Source organism: Nicotiana sylvestris, chromosome 2, assembly GCF_000393655.2.
Source record: "Nicotiana sylvestris chromosome 2, ASM39365v2, whole genome shotgun sequence".
NCBI lineage: Eukaryota > Viridiplantae > Streptophyta > Magnoliopsida > Solanales > Solanaceae > Nicotiana > Nicotiana sylvestris.
The window spans coordinates 168,730,886-168,748,071 of NC_091058.1; the positions used below are offsets into that span (position 1 = coordinate 168,730,886).

The 17,186-nt window shown below is 39.7% G+C and overlaps 1 protein-coding gene across 1 annotated transcript; it reads left to right on the plus strand.

Annotated features, from left to right (window-relative positions):
* Positions 1 to 352: 352 nt before the first annotated feature.
* On the plus strand, positions 353 to 3,142 carry LOC138885953 (uncharacterized). The gene is made up of 4 exons (XM_070166963.1): positions 353 to 572; positions 646 to 1,187; positions 1,652 to 2,491; positions 2,804 to 3,142. Exons 1-4 carry the CDS (start codon positions 353 to 355, stop codon positions 3,140 to 3,142), a joined length of 1,941 nt encoding a protein of 646 aa, XP_070023064.1.
* The last annotated feature ends 14,044 nt before the right edge of the window (positions 3,143 to 17,186 follow it).

Sequence of the window (17,186 nt, forward strand, 5' to 3'; positions counted from 1 at the left end):
CGAGGTTCTCTAAGTTGTCTCGCCATGCACTCATGATGCTTCCCATAGATGTAGAGAGAGTGTGGAGATTTGTTGCGGGGTTACACCCCGATATTCGAGCTAGCATGGCCCGAGAGGTAGAGATGGATATTGAGGATCAACTAGTGGTAGAGATTGCTCACAAGATTGAGGGTTATCGCTATAGGGGTAGAGAGACGTTTCAACAGGACAAAAGGGCTCGGTTTTATAGATAGCTCAGAGGTGCCCTAGCTAGGGGTAAAGGGCACACGGGGAGGGGTCAGCCCAGCAAGCCCCCGTATTTAGCACCACCACCACCTCCCCGAGTTCTCCAGTGAGACCTTATTTCAATGTGATGCCGGAGAGTTCTTACCACTCACCAGCTATTCAGTGTTCCTCCGGTGGGTATTCTGGTCATCAGGGTTCTTCCAGTGCTTACTTCAGTGCCATGCCAAAGAGTTCATATCGTCCACCAGCCATTCAGGGTTCTTCTGGTGGATATTTGGGTCAGCAGGCTCAGACTTTAGGGAATAAGGCTATGGTGCCGAGGGATTGCTACGAGTGTGGAGATCCAGGTCACATGAAGAGGACTTGCCCCCAGACTTCGGGGCAAGGCATTATAGTAGGGTCAGCAGCCTATAATTTCAGCACCGGTTGCTCAGCCTCCCAGAGGTGGGGGACAGGCGGGTAGAGGCCATCCTATAGGTGGAGGCCATATAGGGAGAGGTCAGTCAACTACTGCTCAGTCAGGTGGAGGCCAGCCAGCCGGCGCTCCAGCCAGATTCTATGCCCTTCCGACTAGGCCAGATGCATTGGCCTCAGATGCCGTCATCACAGGTATCATTTCCGTTTGCGATAAAGATGTTTCGGTATTATTTGATCCAGGGTCCACCTATTCATATGTATCATCTCTATTTTCTCGTTTCCTGGTTATTCCTCCTGCGCCTTTGGGCACTCCTATTCATATGTCCACTCCCGTGGGCGATTACATGGTTGTGGATCGGATTTACCGGTCATGTGTGGTCACATTATGTGGTTTCGAGACTAGAGCGGATCTCTTGTTGCTTGATATGATTGACTTTGAGATCATCCTCGGCATGGATTGGTTATCTCCATATCACGCTGTCCAAGATTGCCATGCCAAGACTGTTACATTAGCAATGCCAGGGTTGCCAAGGTTGGAATGGAAGGTTCCACAGTTGATACGTCTAGCTGGGTTATCTCTTTCCTGAAGGCTCGGCATATGGTCGAGAAGGGGTGTTTGGCTTATATGGTTTATGTTCGGGATACCACTGTAGAGTCTCCGATGATTGATTCAGTTCCAGTAGTTCGAGAGTTTGCCGATGTGTTTCCTTCTGATCTTCCTAGCATGCCATCGGATCGTGATATTGATTTCTATATTGATTTGGCTCCAGGCACCCAGCCTATATCCATCCCACCATATCGTATGGCTCCGAAGGAGTTGAAGGAGCAGTTTGAGGAGTTGTTAGCAAAAGGGTTTGTTAGACCCAGTATATTGCCTTGGGGTGCACCAGTATTATTTGTGATGAAGAAGGTTGGGAGTATGCGGATGTGCATCGATTACCGCCAGCTGAACAAAGTCACCATCAAGAACAAGTATCAATTGCCTCACATTGATGATTTGTTTGACCAGTTGCAAGGTGCTAGGGTGTTCTCTAAGATTGACTTGAGGTCTAGGTACCACCAGTTGAAGATTCGGGACTCGAATGTTTCCAAGACTGCATTCCGGACTAGATACGACCATTATAAGTTTCTGGTGATGTCCTTTGGCTTGACTAATGCCCCAGCAACATTTATGGACTTGATGAACAGGGTGTTCAGACCTTATATTTATTCCTTTTTCATCGTCTTCATTGACGACATCTTGATATACTCACGTAGCCTGGGGGAGTATGAACAACATTTGAGAGTAGTGCTTCAGACCATGCAAGACCAAAAGCTATATGCTAAGTTCTTCATGTGTGAGTTTTGGCTAGAGTCAGTGGCATTCTTGGGACATGTTATGTCAGAAGAGGGTATTAAGGTGGATCCCAAGAAGATTGAGGCAGTTCAGAGTTGGCCATGTCCTATTTCAGTGACCGAAATTAGGAGTTTCCTGGGGTTAGCAGGTTATTACAGACGATTCGTGCAGGTTTTTTCATCTATTGCATTACCTCTGACTAGATTGACCCAGAAGGGTGATCCTTTCCGTTGGACCGATAATTGTGAGGTGAGCTTTCAGAAGCTCAAGACAGCCTTGACTACAGCACCAGTTCTTGTGTTGCCTTCTGGTTCAGGGATATATACGGTATATTGCGATGCTTCATGCGTTGGATTGGGATGTGTACTGATGCATAAGGGGCGAGTTATTGCATATGTTTCGCGTCAGTTGAAGATCCATGAGAAAAATTATCATGTGCACGATTTGGAGTTGGCGGCGAGTGTTCATGCCCTTAAGATATGGAGGCATTATCTGTATGGGATATTATGTGAGGTTTATACCGATCATCGCAGCTTATAGCACTTGTTCAGGCAGAGGGATCTCAATTTGAGGCAGCGTAGATGGCTTGAGTTGCTAAAGGATTATGACATCACCATTCTTTATCATCCGGGCAAGGCAAATGTGGTCGCAAATGCCTTAAGCATGAAAGCAGAGAGTATGGGTAGCTTGGCATTTATTCCAGCAGAGGAGAGACCACTAGCTTGGGACATTTAGTCCTTGGCTAACAGACTTGTGAGGTTGGATATTTTAGAGCCCAGCCGAGTTCTTGTGTGCGTTGTTGCTCGGTCTTCATTATTGGGGCAGATCAAGGCCCAACAGTTCGATGATCCATATTTGGCAGTTCTTAGAGAGACAATGCTTCAGGGCAGTGCCAAGGAGGTTTCTATTGGCGAGGATGGCATTTTGCAACTCCGGGGTCGCCTATTTGTTCCTAATGTTGATGATTTGAGGGAGAGGATACAAGAGGAGGCACAAAGTTCACGGTATTCCATTCATCCGGGTGCGATAAAGATGTATCGTGACTCGAGGCAACATTATTGGTGGCGGAGAATGAAGAAGGACATAGTGGAGTATATGGCTAAGTGTTTGAATTGGCAGCATGTTAAGTATGAGCATCAGAGGCCGGGTGGCCTATTTCAGTAGATGCCCATACCAGAGTGCAAGTGGGAGCGCATTACTATGGACTTCGTAGTTGGATTGCCCCGAACCTTGCGGAAGTTTGATGCAGTATGGGTCATTGTTGACAGATTGACCAAGTTGGCGCACTTTATTCTGATTGTGACTACTTACATTTCGGAGAGATTGGCCTAGATTTACATTCGGGAGATAGTTAGGTTGCACGGTGTGCCCGTTTCCATCGTATCAGATAGAGGCCCTCAGTTTACTTCCCATTTCTGGAGAGCCATTCAGAATGAGTTAGGGACTCTCGTAGAGCTTAGCACAACATTTCATCCTCAGACCGACGGGCAGTCGGAGCAGACAATTCAGATTTTGGAGGACATGCTCAGAGCATGTGTGATTGACTTAGGAGGACAGTGGGATCAGTTCTTGCCTTTGGCAGAGTTTGCTTACAGCAACAACTATCAGTCCAGCATTGAGATGGCTCCATTTGAGGCTTTATATGGTCGGCAGTGTCGTTCTCCTATCGGGTGGTTTGAGCCTGGTGAGGCTAAGTTATACGGTACAGATTTGGTGCAAGATGCCTTGGACAAGGTACAGTTGATTCAGGAGAGGCCTCGCACAGCTCAGTCCAGACAGAGGAGTTACGCGGATCAGAAGGCGCGTGATGTATCATTCATGGTTGGCGAGAAGGTCCTCTTGAAAGTCTCGCCAATGAAGGGTGTTATGAGGTTCTGGAAGAAGGGCAAGCTAAACCCAAGGTTTATTGGCCCATTTGAGGTGTTGAGGTAAGTTGGGGAGGTTGTTTACGAGCTTGCTTTACCCCCTAGTTTATCGGTAGTTCACCCAGTTTTTCAAGTGTCTATGCTTCGTAGGTATCATGCCGACTTGTCCCATGTGTTAGACTTCAGCACTATTTAGCTGGATGAGAGTCTGAGTTATGAGGAGGCGACTTGGGGGTCCGAGGAGGACATGCGGAGCAGATACCCATATTTATTCAGCACCTCAGGTACTTTTCTATATCCGTTCGAGGGCAAACGTTTATTTAAGAGGTGAAGAATGTAACGACCCGACTGGTCGTTTTGCTTTTTAGAACCCCGTTCCCCTAAATAAAACTTCTCATGCTTTCTTTAACTAATTTACGACCTACGAGGATGGTTGGTCAGGGATTTGGAAGAATTTGGGTTGAAATATGCTCATTTGATTCCTTAAGATTTTCTTAAAAGGCTAAGTTTGACTTTGGTCAATATTTTTAGCAAACGGACCCGGATTCGTATTTTGATGGTTCCAGAGGGTCCGTAGGAAAATGTAGGACCTGGACGTATGTCCGGAATCGAATTTCAAGGTCCCTAGCCCGAGTAATGAATTTTTATTAGAAATTGTTAAACTGAAATTCTAAGAATTTGAAGAAACTAAATAATGATTGATCACGTTGGTATCGGGCTTGTATGTTGATTCCGGAGCCCAGTACAAGTCTAATATAATATTTAAGACCTGCCCGCAAAATTTAGTATCAATCCTAGTAGTATAAGTACGTTTCGGCATGTTAGAAGTGAATTTAAGTACTTGACACAAGTTTGATTCAATTGGATTTAGGGAGTAATTCGTAGATTTAGCATTGTTTCAGGTGTTCCGAGGGTTTGAGCGGGTCCGTTTCATGATTTTAGACTTGTCGGTATGTTCGGGCGGGGTCGGGGAGCCCCTAGCATCAATCGGACGAGGCTCGAGTGATGTTGGAAAGGTTGAGAAGAGCTGAAGCTTCTGGTTTTTGTCATAACCGCACCTGCGGTTGGTCAGCCGCAGGTGCGAGACCGCAAAAGCGGTCGTCATCTCGCAGATGCGGCCAAGGCAGGCCAGGCCCAAAACTGCAGAAGCGGCTCCCCAGCTGCAGAAACGGTTGCGCAGAAGTGGCTTCAAGACTGCAGAAGCAGTCCCAGCCCGCTTGGCCAATTCCGCAGATGCGGCCTCTTCCTCGCAGAAGTGGGACCGCAGATGCAGAAATCACTAAAGCAGTGAGCTTCATTTAATACGAGCTCCAGTCATTTTTTCCCATTGTGCACTCGTATATTGGGCGATTTTGGAGCTCTTGAGAGGAGATTTCCACCTAGCATCTTGAGGTAAGTTCATCCCCCTTATTTCTAAGTTTAATACTTGAGTTTTGGGTAGATTAACACATAAAGATTAGGAAAAATCAAGGGATTAGAGAAAAACCTAGGGTTTTGGTAAAACTCATATTTTAACACGGAATTGGTTATGAAATGAAGTAGAAATCATATATTATTGATCCTCAGGTTACAAAGAACAACTTTCTTCGAAAAATTTAGGAATCCGGGCACGTGGGCCCGGGGTCAGATTTTAAGAAACTTATGTTTAAGGGTGGGAAATTGCTTAAATAGTTAGAATGTGATCTTGGGAGCTTGTATTGACTAGTTCCCACCTCGTTTATCTAGTTTTGGATCGTTCGGCTCCAAATTGAGAGTTTGAGCTCGTTCTTGGTATTGGAAGTACACTTTGGATCGAGGTGAGTTTCATATCTAACCTTGTAACTCTATGTTTAATTTGGATTGTTTAAATCATGGTGATTATGATAAATGAGACTAGTTAAGAGGAGCATGATCTTTATTGGCCTTTTTGAAGAAAAGTTGATAATTCAGTAAGTAATTTCTCCCTAGTTATATGTTTTTGTCTGCTTGTTGTTGTGTTTAATCACATTTAACCGTGTTGCATGGTTGATTCGCGATCGGGGTAATAGATGCATCTATGGTTTGTGTCGTTCGACCCTCGGCAGTGCACAATTTACTTTTATATTGGATCGGGCCGTACGACCTCGGCACTATTTGCGCATGCTTTACTCAGTATTTTTCTATGACTTGAGTTTATTATTTGTTTTGGAATGGAAGTTTCCAGCTGTGACATTATCTAAGAGAGGACCTGTTAGTTCTTGCTATACACTGCTAATTATTTGTTTTATCTATGCTCAGTATAATTCATCTCTTATATTATTTGACCTTAGTAAGTGTCAAGTCGACTTCTCGTCTCTACTTCTTCGAGATTAGGCAGTAATACTTACTGGGTACATATTATTTATGCACTTATACTACACTTCTGTACTTAATTGTACAGGATCTGAGGCAGGTACATCTGGCTATCAGTCTGGCGCGCATCCCTGAGCGTATTTCGAGACCTTCACGGTGAGCTGCTCCCTTCTTGTGTCGTTCAGCAGCTTGATGGAGTCTCTCTTTACTTATTTTTTTGTTGTCTATTTTATTTCGGACAATAGGATAGAACTATTCTTTTGTATATTCTACTAGTTGCCCACAACTTGTGATACCAGGTCTTGGCACACATATTTGTAGACTGTTATTTTGGGAATTTGTATAATTATTTTGGTACATTACTAGTTATTACTTGTTTTAACTTTAACTTAAGAAATTGCTGCAATTATTTTGGTAAAAGTAAAATGAGAACTTATTTATATTTCCGCGTCTTGTCCGACAATGGTGTTGGGCGCCATCATGACCTATTATGGAAATGGGTCGTGACAACTAATAATTCATACACATATTCTTTTTTATTATCTTTTTAAATACTTAACTTATACTTGTAACTTTTTAGGAAAATATTATATGGTTGATGCAGGCTATGCAATTACAAAGGGCTTTTTAGCACCTTACTATGCAGTACGATATCATTTGAGAGAATGGAGTCAAACACAAGCTCCACAAAATCGCGAGCTTTTACCTTAAGATAATCAAAACATCGAAATATGGTGGAGAGGACATTTGTTGTTTTAAGAAAAAAATACTATATTGATGACTCCTCCTCCATATACTATCAAAATATAAGGGTGGATTGTGCTAGCATGTTGTATACTTCACAATTTTATTCATAAGTGGAACTAGGAAGATGCATATTTTGAATAGCAAATGGAAGAGAAAATAGAAGATTCCCATAATTTGGATGATATTTATCTGATTCAAATGATGAAGAACTTGGACGAGGCCCGACTGATCTTGACTAACAATATATGTGCAATTTAAGAGATGAAATAGCTTATCATATATGGACTTTTATATACATCGTTGTTATGATAATTTTGTACGAGGAAGACTTGCTAAAAAACAATTCATATTTTACTAATTTTGTTTTCTAATCATTAGATAGTTATTAACTATGAAGAAAAATATTTTATTAGCTCATACTACCCTTTTTATATTCACATGAATTGGTAAAGAATTTTTAATTTATTATTGAAATTTTCATTGTTCTCTTTTAATTTACAATATTATTTATATAGAAGATACCAATTATTTTTATGATCTTATGTATTTCTTTATAATTATTTAATATATTTTCTTATAAAAGAATATGAATTTTGAATATATGATAATATATAATATCTATTATACATAAAAATATTTATTACAAAGTGAATTTTTTTCACATATTACGCTGAAAAATATTTATTTATCTATGTAATTACACTTGTACAACCAAACATGACACATGTAATTATATTATAATTATATCATGACAAACAAAACAGTTCATTCTAATTACAATACTCTACAATTATCAGGCTGTGTAATTGCTACACTACTAATTACACAACCAAGTAATTATACGAGACTTTCCAAAAAGACCCTAAACAGTACTATGTCGCTATTGAAATTAAACGGGTGAAAATCATTTATACCCCCAAGTTTACTCTTAAAATAAAACTCATCCTCCAACTTTGAACAATTGTCATTTTCATCCTTTCATCCTACGCAATATCTATTTTACCCTTGACATTTTCAACTCTCCATATATGTAATACCCTTTTTTATATTATTTAGATATTTTTTAATTCAGGTATTTATTCATAAGTTAAAAATATTATATCTTATTATATAATTTTATTTAAGTTCATTAACATTATAAATAAAATAATTATATCATGAATTTATTACAAAATATATTTTTACTTCATTATTATTATTATTTTAATATTATGTATATTAAAATAAATATAATGTATGTCTCTCTCTCTCTCTGTGTAAGAGATTTAAGTTACACTATTTTTGTTATTATCTATGTGTATATAAATTCTTGAGTTTTGATTGTTATTACCATTTTTTCTAAATTATAATTAAAGTTCATGTAAAGTGTAAATATATCATTTTTGCAAATTTTGTATAAAATTCACCTCAATTTTACGCACATTATTTTTTTTATTACATGCATTGTATAATTTATAAAATTTTCACTCTTTTATTCTCAATTTTGTAAATTAGTTGAGTTTTGATTATTATTAATAAAATTACTGATATGAGTAAATTATTTATCGTAATTTTTTATTTTTTCATTTATTTCACTATTGAACATCATTAACTTATACATGCTTGACTACTACTTCTCAATTTTTGTGGTTTCGAAGCTTTTTTAAAATTTGTCTATAGGCAAATCGATAATATGAATTAAATAAAAAAATATCATTATATTAAAAAAATAAAAATAAGAGATAAAAATTATAGAGGGTAAAATAGCTATTTTAGCAAGTCACTTTTGATACGAAAAGTAGAATGATAATTTTTTTAAATTGGAGGATAAACTTAATTTTTAAAGTAAACTTGGGCTATGTAAATAATTTTCACCCAAATTAAACTTCTAAATTCAAGAGTGGAGTGATGTCCGGAACCTTTTTGTTGTCTTTTTGGACAAAATATACACAAATAGGTGTAAAAAAAAAGTTACATTTATATATATAATGCCAAGTTACAACATGTTATACCTTAACGGTAACTTTTGTTGTTAAGGTATAACGTGGTGTAACTTGGCGTTATATATACTAACATTTACTGAAACAGGTATAGCGTGTTGCATTTTCACGCTATATATAACGTACAAATACAGCACGCTATACCCCTAATTAAATAATACTCTTCGTCTTCTTCCTCGACCAGCAACGATCCTTCCCCCATTTTTTTACTTTCAAGCCATATCTGGTGTTCCCCCCCCCCCCACAGCTCTTCTTTAAAAAATATTATCGGCCCCACCCGTCACACAAAACATTAAGAATGTAGGTCCCACATCGTAGAGCATCGTATTAATGTGGTTACACTCTTTCAGATTCAACTTTTCACACGAAGCACTACATTGAGGTATTTCGATTTATTTTATGTCGAAACTTATATAATAATGCATATTTATTAGTTGATTGAATGTGTTTCCATGTCGTTTTGTGTTTTATTTGCGAAACTAGTATGTTATATTTATCCGGACTTAGATATTAGTGTTCTAAAAAATGTAAAATTGAGAAATAATTTTTTCTGTTAATACAGGATTTAGATATTACTGTTTTCATATCGGTTTGTGTTTTATTTTTGCGAAACTAGTATGTTATATGTATTTTGTGAATTTTATATGATTAAAATGTATTTGTTGTTTATATTTAGTTTAGATTATTTATTAGCGTAGTAAATTGTAGAATCTGTTAGCGTAGTAAATTGTAGAGTATTTTAGCGTAGAATCCCTGTAGTTTAAGTATTGCTTATATTGGTAGATGAAAATATATACTTTGTACAATTAAATAATTAAAAATTAAGAATTTAAATTTTTAAAACAAACACACACAAAAATATCAAAATATTGAATTTGACACACATAATTATTAATGATAGTTTGTTGCTACTCGACCTCAAATATCGAGCCTGGAACCCAATAGGTATATATACTTTGTACAATTAAATAATTAAAAATTAAGAATTTAAATTTTTAAAACAAACACACACAAAATTATCAAAATATTGAATTTGACACAAATAATTATTAATGGTAGTTTGGTGCTACTGGGCCTCAAATACCGAGCCTGGAACCCAATAGGTATATATACTTTGTACAATTAAATAATTAAAAAATAAGAATTTAAATTTTTAAAACAAACACACACAAAATTATCAAAATATTGAATTTGACACAAATAATTATTAATGATAGTTTGGTGCTACTGGGCCTCAAATACTGAGCCTGGAACCCAATAGGTATATATACTTTGTACAATTAAATAATTAAAATTTAAGAATTTAAATTTTTAAAACAAACACACACAAAATTATCAAAATATTGAATTTGACACAAATAATTATTAATGATAGTTTGGTGCTACTGGGCCTCAAATACCGAGCCTGTAACCCAATAGGTATATATACTTTGTACAATTAAATAATTAAAAATACAATTAATGTTGTTTAATTTACAGTTGACGACATGGACACGCCGCCTATACATCCCGGCCCTTACTCTCGTAAGATATTAGTGCTACAGAGCGATCATAGATCCGCCCATATATGGGAAGGGGAGTTACTGTCCTAGACTCTCCGCGCTGGGAGAGTGGACGACCTGTGGGATTTTTTGAGGCCCAGAGTCTCCACGAGCGTGTAGTCCAGCTCCTACAGGATACAGGATTTTATAGGATTATTGAGATCGGGCGGATGCAGCTCGACTGGGCTTTGATCACGGCGTTGATTGAGCGATGGCGACCGGAGACGCATACCTTTCACCTGCCCATTGGCGAGACCACTATCACGCTGCAGGACGTGGAGGTTTTATATGGCCTGCCCGTTGATGGCATGCCCATTGACGGCATGCCCATTTCACTGCCTATTGCTATGAGATCTATGTCGCGCAATGATTATTGGGACATGCTGCAGGAGCTCATGGGTTTCAGGCCACAGGACGAGACATTTTCGTCGGGTGCCAGTCGATTGTCTTTGACCCCTATTAGACAGTACCTGGAGGTACTCCACCCCATTATCACCGACGATACAGAGGAGGTACATATTACTCGGTATACGAGGTTGTTGTTGCTTCTTCTATTTGGAGGGGTCTTGTTCCCGAACACTTTGAGGAACCTAGTCAGCCTGAGATTTCTTCATCATGTTCAGCTGCTAGATGAGTTACCCTATTACAGCTGGGGTGCTGCTGTTCTCGCCTACATGTACAGGAGTATGTGCCGGGCGAGCATGGACACTCAGAGAGATGTTTGTGATTTTCTGCCGCTTCTACAGGTGACAATATATTCGAATAATCTGTTCATCAGTTCCAACTCTACCTAGTTAGAATTTATCTTAAACTTGACGTCAACTTTCTATGTTAGCTTTGGTCCTGGGAGCGGTTCTTGCAGTTTCAGCCATATCTACCACAATTACCTCCTAATGTAGCACTTCCGGATCTCCCTCTAGCTAGGAGGTGGGTTCTTTGTCGTACACTTTCACGAGAGTATGATTCCCATCATAATCTCCCCTCTGCAGGGATGTGTTGGATCCACTGGAGGGCGCACAGGTAAATATGTACCTAAACTTACCTGGTATAGATTAACTTAGTGTTGCGCATACTCACGTTTTGAGTTCTTATTTGATAGTTCATCTGGACGTTGTACATCGATGATTTGATAGCTGGCCTGCCAGCTTATTGCTGGGCCGGCCGATTGATTTGGAGAACTTCTACCCCGCTCATATGCCTCGATATTGTGGAGCATCATGCCTCGGATCGGGTACTTCGCTAGTTTGGCCGCCCGCAGTATATACCGAGGGGGCCTATATGGGACCCAAGACATTATCAGAGGGATGATCGTTGTAGGGCGGACGACGCATTTATGGCAGGGTTAGCGGGGCAGATCTATATTTGGGACCAGCGAGATCAGATGATTCCGCCCCCACCTACACAGACCCAGGAGGTGGCTATTGAGGGGTATCTGTCATGGTACTTCCACGTTACCCGACTTTTTATCGGGAACCCTATTCATCAGGCTGGCGGTCGATACATTCCATACGCCGAGCGACACGAGGCCCTGGTATGTTTTCTGTTATTATTAATTATATAACTGTAACTTAGTGCAATGTATGTAGTTTATATTTTATACATTGTGCAGGCTATTAGACTACATACAGTCTATCAGATGGGACTGCAAATGCAGGATTATGTCAGCGATCCTGATGCCGCCTTGCACGATTACAGCCGTCGATTTGTAGAGTTGGCTGTCCGGACACTGCAGCGAGCCCAGGAGGATTAGCTTTTGGCACACATGCCTGATTATGTGGAGCTAGAGGAGTACGAGTGAGGCCCTGGTGTGGCACGAGGTGGTGGTGCCCGACGATGTGGTAGTCCTGATGAGGTGGTGGTGCCCGATGAGGCGGGAGTGCCGGACGACGTGGCGGTGGGCGGAGAGGAGATTGTCCCCAACAAGGGGGCGTTGAGGCCCTTGCTGATGATGTTGCTGCTGATTTTCCCAGTGGCCTACATGAGATGGACATGCCTTCATATAGCCTTAGGATGGATCTCACTCTAAGGACTTTGCAGGTGACCCCGTCAGGTCAATTATTGATCATGGGCACGGACCTTTCTAGAGTCGATTGGGATACATACTTTCCAGGCCCGTCTATTGTTGCTGAGGACCGACCGACCCGAGATTTACATAATGGGAGGCGGTTGAGTTATGGTTCATCATCACAGGCGCAGCTATGTTTTTGTTGGTATTGAATTACAATTTGTCTTTATTTTCCATAACTTTATTAGTTTCCTTTTTAAGGTTGAACGCAATGCTGACATGGCTGCGACAAATGATTACATTCAGGAGCCCGACGATGTCGTGCTAAGACAATTTAAATTGTTGTGACTTATTATATAATTTGCTACACTGAGCTATCTATTCTTATGTAGGTTTCTACTGGACTGGCGGCCCCTTTTACTGATCCTGTCAGCACCACTGATGTTTATGATGTGGTGCATCCGACTATTAGGAGGCGACTTGATGATGACGATCCCGATAGCGTACCCAGGCGGGATGGGACGCGTCTCAGGCCAGCAGCTGCGTTGAAGCACACTGGATGCGGGACACATAGATTTTCTTGTTTTATCTTTTCGATGTAAATAATATCTTTGTATATACATTAACAACAATTTTTATATAATATGCGCATTACTTTTTAAATTCTCCGTTCATTAGTTAGTTTCGTACTACAACACAAACACTTAAATTCCATTCCAATTAATAAAAATAAAGTTCATTACAACTAATTTAGTTTAATACTACAACACAAACACAAACACAAACATAGCAACTTAACATAATTAAAAGTCAATACAACTAATAAAAATACACGACACAGAAAACATAAAGATAAAGTGATACACTAAACACACACATATCAAAGTTTAGTCACTGCCGCCCATTAATTTTTGCTCCAACCACTTAAATTGTTCTTCTAACTTCTTTTTTTCTTCTTTTACCTCTTTAAGTTTCACTTTCAACTCCACAACCTCTCTTTTATGTTTTTTTTTCACATTCCCACTGTTTTAAATACAAATCATTAAGATCGTTCAATAATTCTTTGTAGTATTCTTGATAATATGGTTCATCAATCCATATCTCAAAATCGCAAATAGGTTCGTCGGGAACCTTATAAAACTTGTTCAAACATTCCCAGTAGCGGTGTCCAGCTTCACCATTATCCCAACAACTTTGCATCATGCATTTTTTTCCACACTTGCACATTGGTACATAAAGAGGTTGAGACATTTGTGCGTTAAAAAAAACTTGCTTTAAGTTATTGTTGAGCGATGAAAATAACTAGAATGAGCCCGTTATTTATAGGCAAGACAACACACATAACGTAGTATTTCACCGCTCTATATATACACATAACGTAGTATTTGACTGCGCTATGCTTTGCATGTTAAAGGTTCTGACGGGTACGAATCAACTTTATGTCAGTTGGGCAGCTTTTTCAGTTCGACAAGACAACACATATAACGTATTACTTCACCGCTCTATATATACACATAATGTAGTATTTGACCGCGTTATGCTTTGCGTGTTAAAGGTTATGACAGGTACGAATCAACTTTATGTCAGTAGGACAGCTTTTTCAGTTCGACAAGACAACACACATAACGTAGTATTTCACCGCTCTATATATACACATAACGTAGTATTTGACCGCGTTATGCGTTGCGTGTTAAAGGTTCTGACGGGTACGAATCAATTTTATGTTAGTTGGGCAACTTTTTCAGTTCGACAAAACAACACATATAAATAAAATAACAAACATAATTAACATTAAATTAATCAGCTTTATGAAATTTCAATGTTGTTTCAAGTTCTTCCGAATATATAATTTTTTTTAATTATCATTAACAAAACTGAATTGGAAAAGTTCAACTCATAATTAACAAACATAATTTTATTTTATAAATCTTGCAGCATAAACAAAACAACTAAATATTACAACATAAACTCATTGATAGTTAGGCACAATAGAAGAACACCCACCACGAGCTTGATTACTATTGACACCCAAAGGACATTTTCGACGGTCGTGTCCTGTTTGCGAGCATATAGCACATCTGCGCACATAAACGGTATCACTAACATCCATTTGGTTCCGTATACGCGTTCTCTTCTGCACATGTATTCGACTCAAATAGGACGTGTTACACACCATTTTAAATTGCTCAGGCGGCCAATAATGCTCAGCCCTCACTGGCTGCAACTGCCCACTATATGTGTTTAGGTACTTCGCAACATTATATTGTTGATCAACATAGTTCGTTATACCTAAACCAACTTTTTGAAAGCACTTGATGCCATGTGAGCAAGGCATGTGGTAGATGGACCATTTCCCACAAGAGCATAACCTTGTAGATTCATTTACAGTATGTACATTATTCCCCCGATTTTGATGGATATCGGTGCGAACTTCAAAAACATTTCTTCGTTATCATACTGCAATAATGAATGCCAATGTGCTCGCCATTTGTATCTCTCAAATATCTTCATCGGTACTGGCATAAAATCAACACCCTTTTCCATCAATGACGTTGCAGCTGCAGACCTCTCAATAAACCTCTCCGCCATCTGCTTGTACAACATCCACACCATAGCCGTGACAGGCAATCCTCTTGCCAACTTCAATAACCCGTTGAACGACTCTGACACATTTGTAGTCAGAGTTCCCCAACGTCTCCTACCATCTGCATGCAAAGTCCACTTTTCAGGGTCATGTCGCATTAACCAACGATAGGCTGCCTCGTCTTCTTGCCTGATAGATTCCATGTGCCTCCGGAATTTATGATGTTGGTGGTCTGTTACTGCCATCTACATCAAATCATGCAGATCCTTGTTGGGATATGCCTTCTGGAAATTGGCTTTAAAGTGCCTCACACAGTAACAATGGTAGGCATAAGGTTCTTGCCATGCAGGCAAGTTTTTCACAGAACATAAGATACCACCGTGCCGATCAGATATTAGACAAATACCGGAACGCTGTTTGACAACATGATCTTTCAAGTGGTTCAAAATAGCATCCACGTCTCTTGGCTTTCATTTGCACAAATAGCAAAAGCTAGAGGAAATATCTGTTCATTGGCATCTACTGCCACGGCTATCAATAGCTTGATATCATACTTTCCATAGACATGAGTGCCGTCTATGGATATTACGGGCCGACAATGCGAAAAACCATCAATTTCTAGTTTAAACTCCTAGAACACGTAATTGAATATATATTTTGGTTTACCCGGACTCCGCTCAAGCTTCCATTCAACAACCGTCCTGGGGTTAAAGTGCTACAGTGTGGCCATGTACCTGGGCAGAGCTACAAATGACTTATCCTAGTTGCCATAGACTATTTCAAACGCTCGTTTGCGCCTGAGATATGCCTTTCTTTTGGTAATGGTATGGCCATGTTCCTGGTGGACTGATGTAATGTACTTTTTGATTTTATACCTTATGGACGCTTCGATATGTGGAATAAGGACAAAAGAAATCAAGTCAATATCCAAGTTGAAGTGATTCCCGTTGAATGTGTCCATTTCGCATGTGTGGGTGGGAATGTATTTACCCACTTTCCACAGACCTGTCTTCTTCTTGCTGGCACGCAACATCCAATGACATGACCAAAACCACCTGCGACAAACAACCTTGTATACAACCGGACTTGACTCTCATACCGTCATCTCACGACATTCTTTTACGTTGTGCATTTTATAAGCCCTACTTACGTGCGCTTTATCAGGAAAAAGCATGCCCTTTGCCAGCACCGTTGATCTAGACTTATCCCATATTGCTGTCTGAATTTCATCAAAATCCCTTGTGAGAGCATCCACATTCGGCATGCTTGGAAAGTAATCAAGGTAAGGAATCTCCCTTGAATGAAACGGCACGTGGGACTCGTACACACTTCGTCGGGAGGGGGGAGCATACTCTCTGGTCGAATCAGGTCCTTCCTTCTCATCCTTCTCATCACCATCCTCACGAGGAAAGGGTGTATCGTCTCCAGATTCATCAGCATTGTTGTCGTAATCACTGTTCTCTTCCTCACTCTGTGCATCTGCCAGATCCCGATTTAATACGTCGTCTTCGGGCGATTGAGTGAGTACATATGGTTCAACTTGCTTGTTTTCACTGCAAAATCAACAAAATAATAAGCTACTAAAATTAATAAATACTTTCCATATAGCTGTATCACTTCACTTACAAGTCGTAATGTGATGAAATTCCATGATGGACATTTTCATTTAGGTGATGACTACCGGATGGACCATCATGATCCAACACACCAAAACTATGCTTGGGTTCATAATTTATAAAATTCATATTCGGTCGGTACCCCCTGTTAAATGTATGAGCATTAATACAAATTCAATACAACAAAAAATGTAGAATCGTAACACAAAGGAAAATTAAAATTTACCACTCGTCTTGTGAATTAGGAAAAGCAGGGGGTAATAAGTTTAAATCAAGGAAAACTCTTTCATCCGGAACCTGTCCGGCAAAAACTGCTCCAGAATAACTACCCAATAACTAGGGGTTATCCGGAACCTGTCCGGCAACCTCATTGTTGGGAACATCTTCGACTTTGACGTACATATCCAACATTTTGATTACAAGAAACTTCCGGTATTCATCCGGAGTCCTCAGAAAATCCCTCAAAGTTTCATCATCGTAGATGTTTAACTCCGAGTAAAAAGCATGCCCTTGCGGAGTGACGAAATACGGATATCTTCCGGTTACTTTAAGTATCACTCG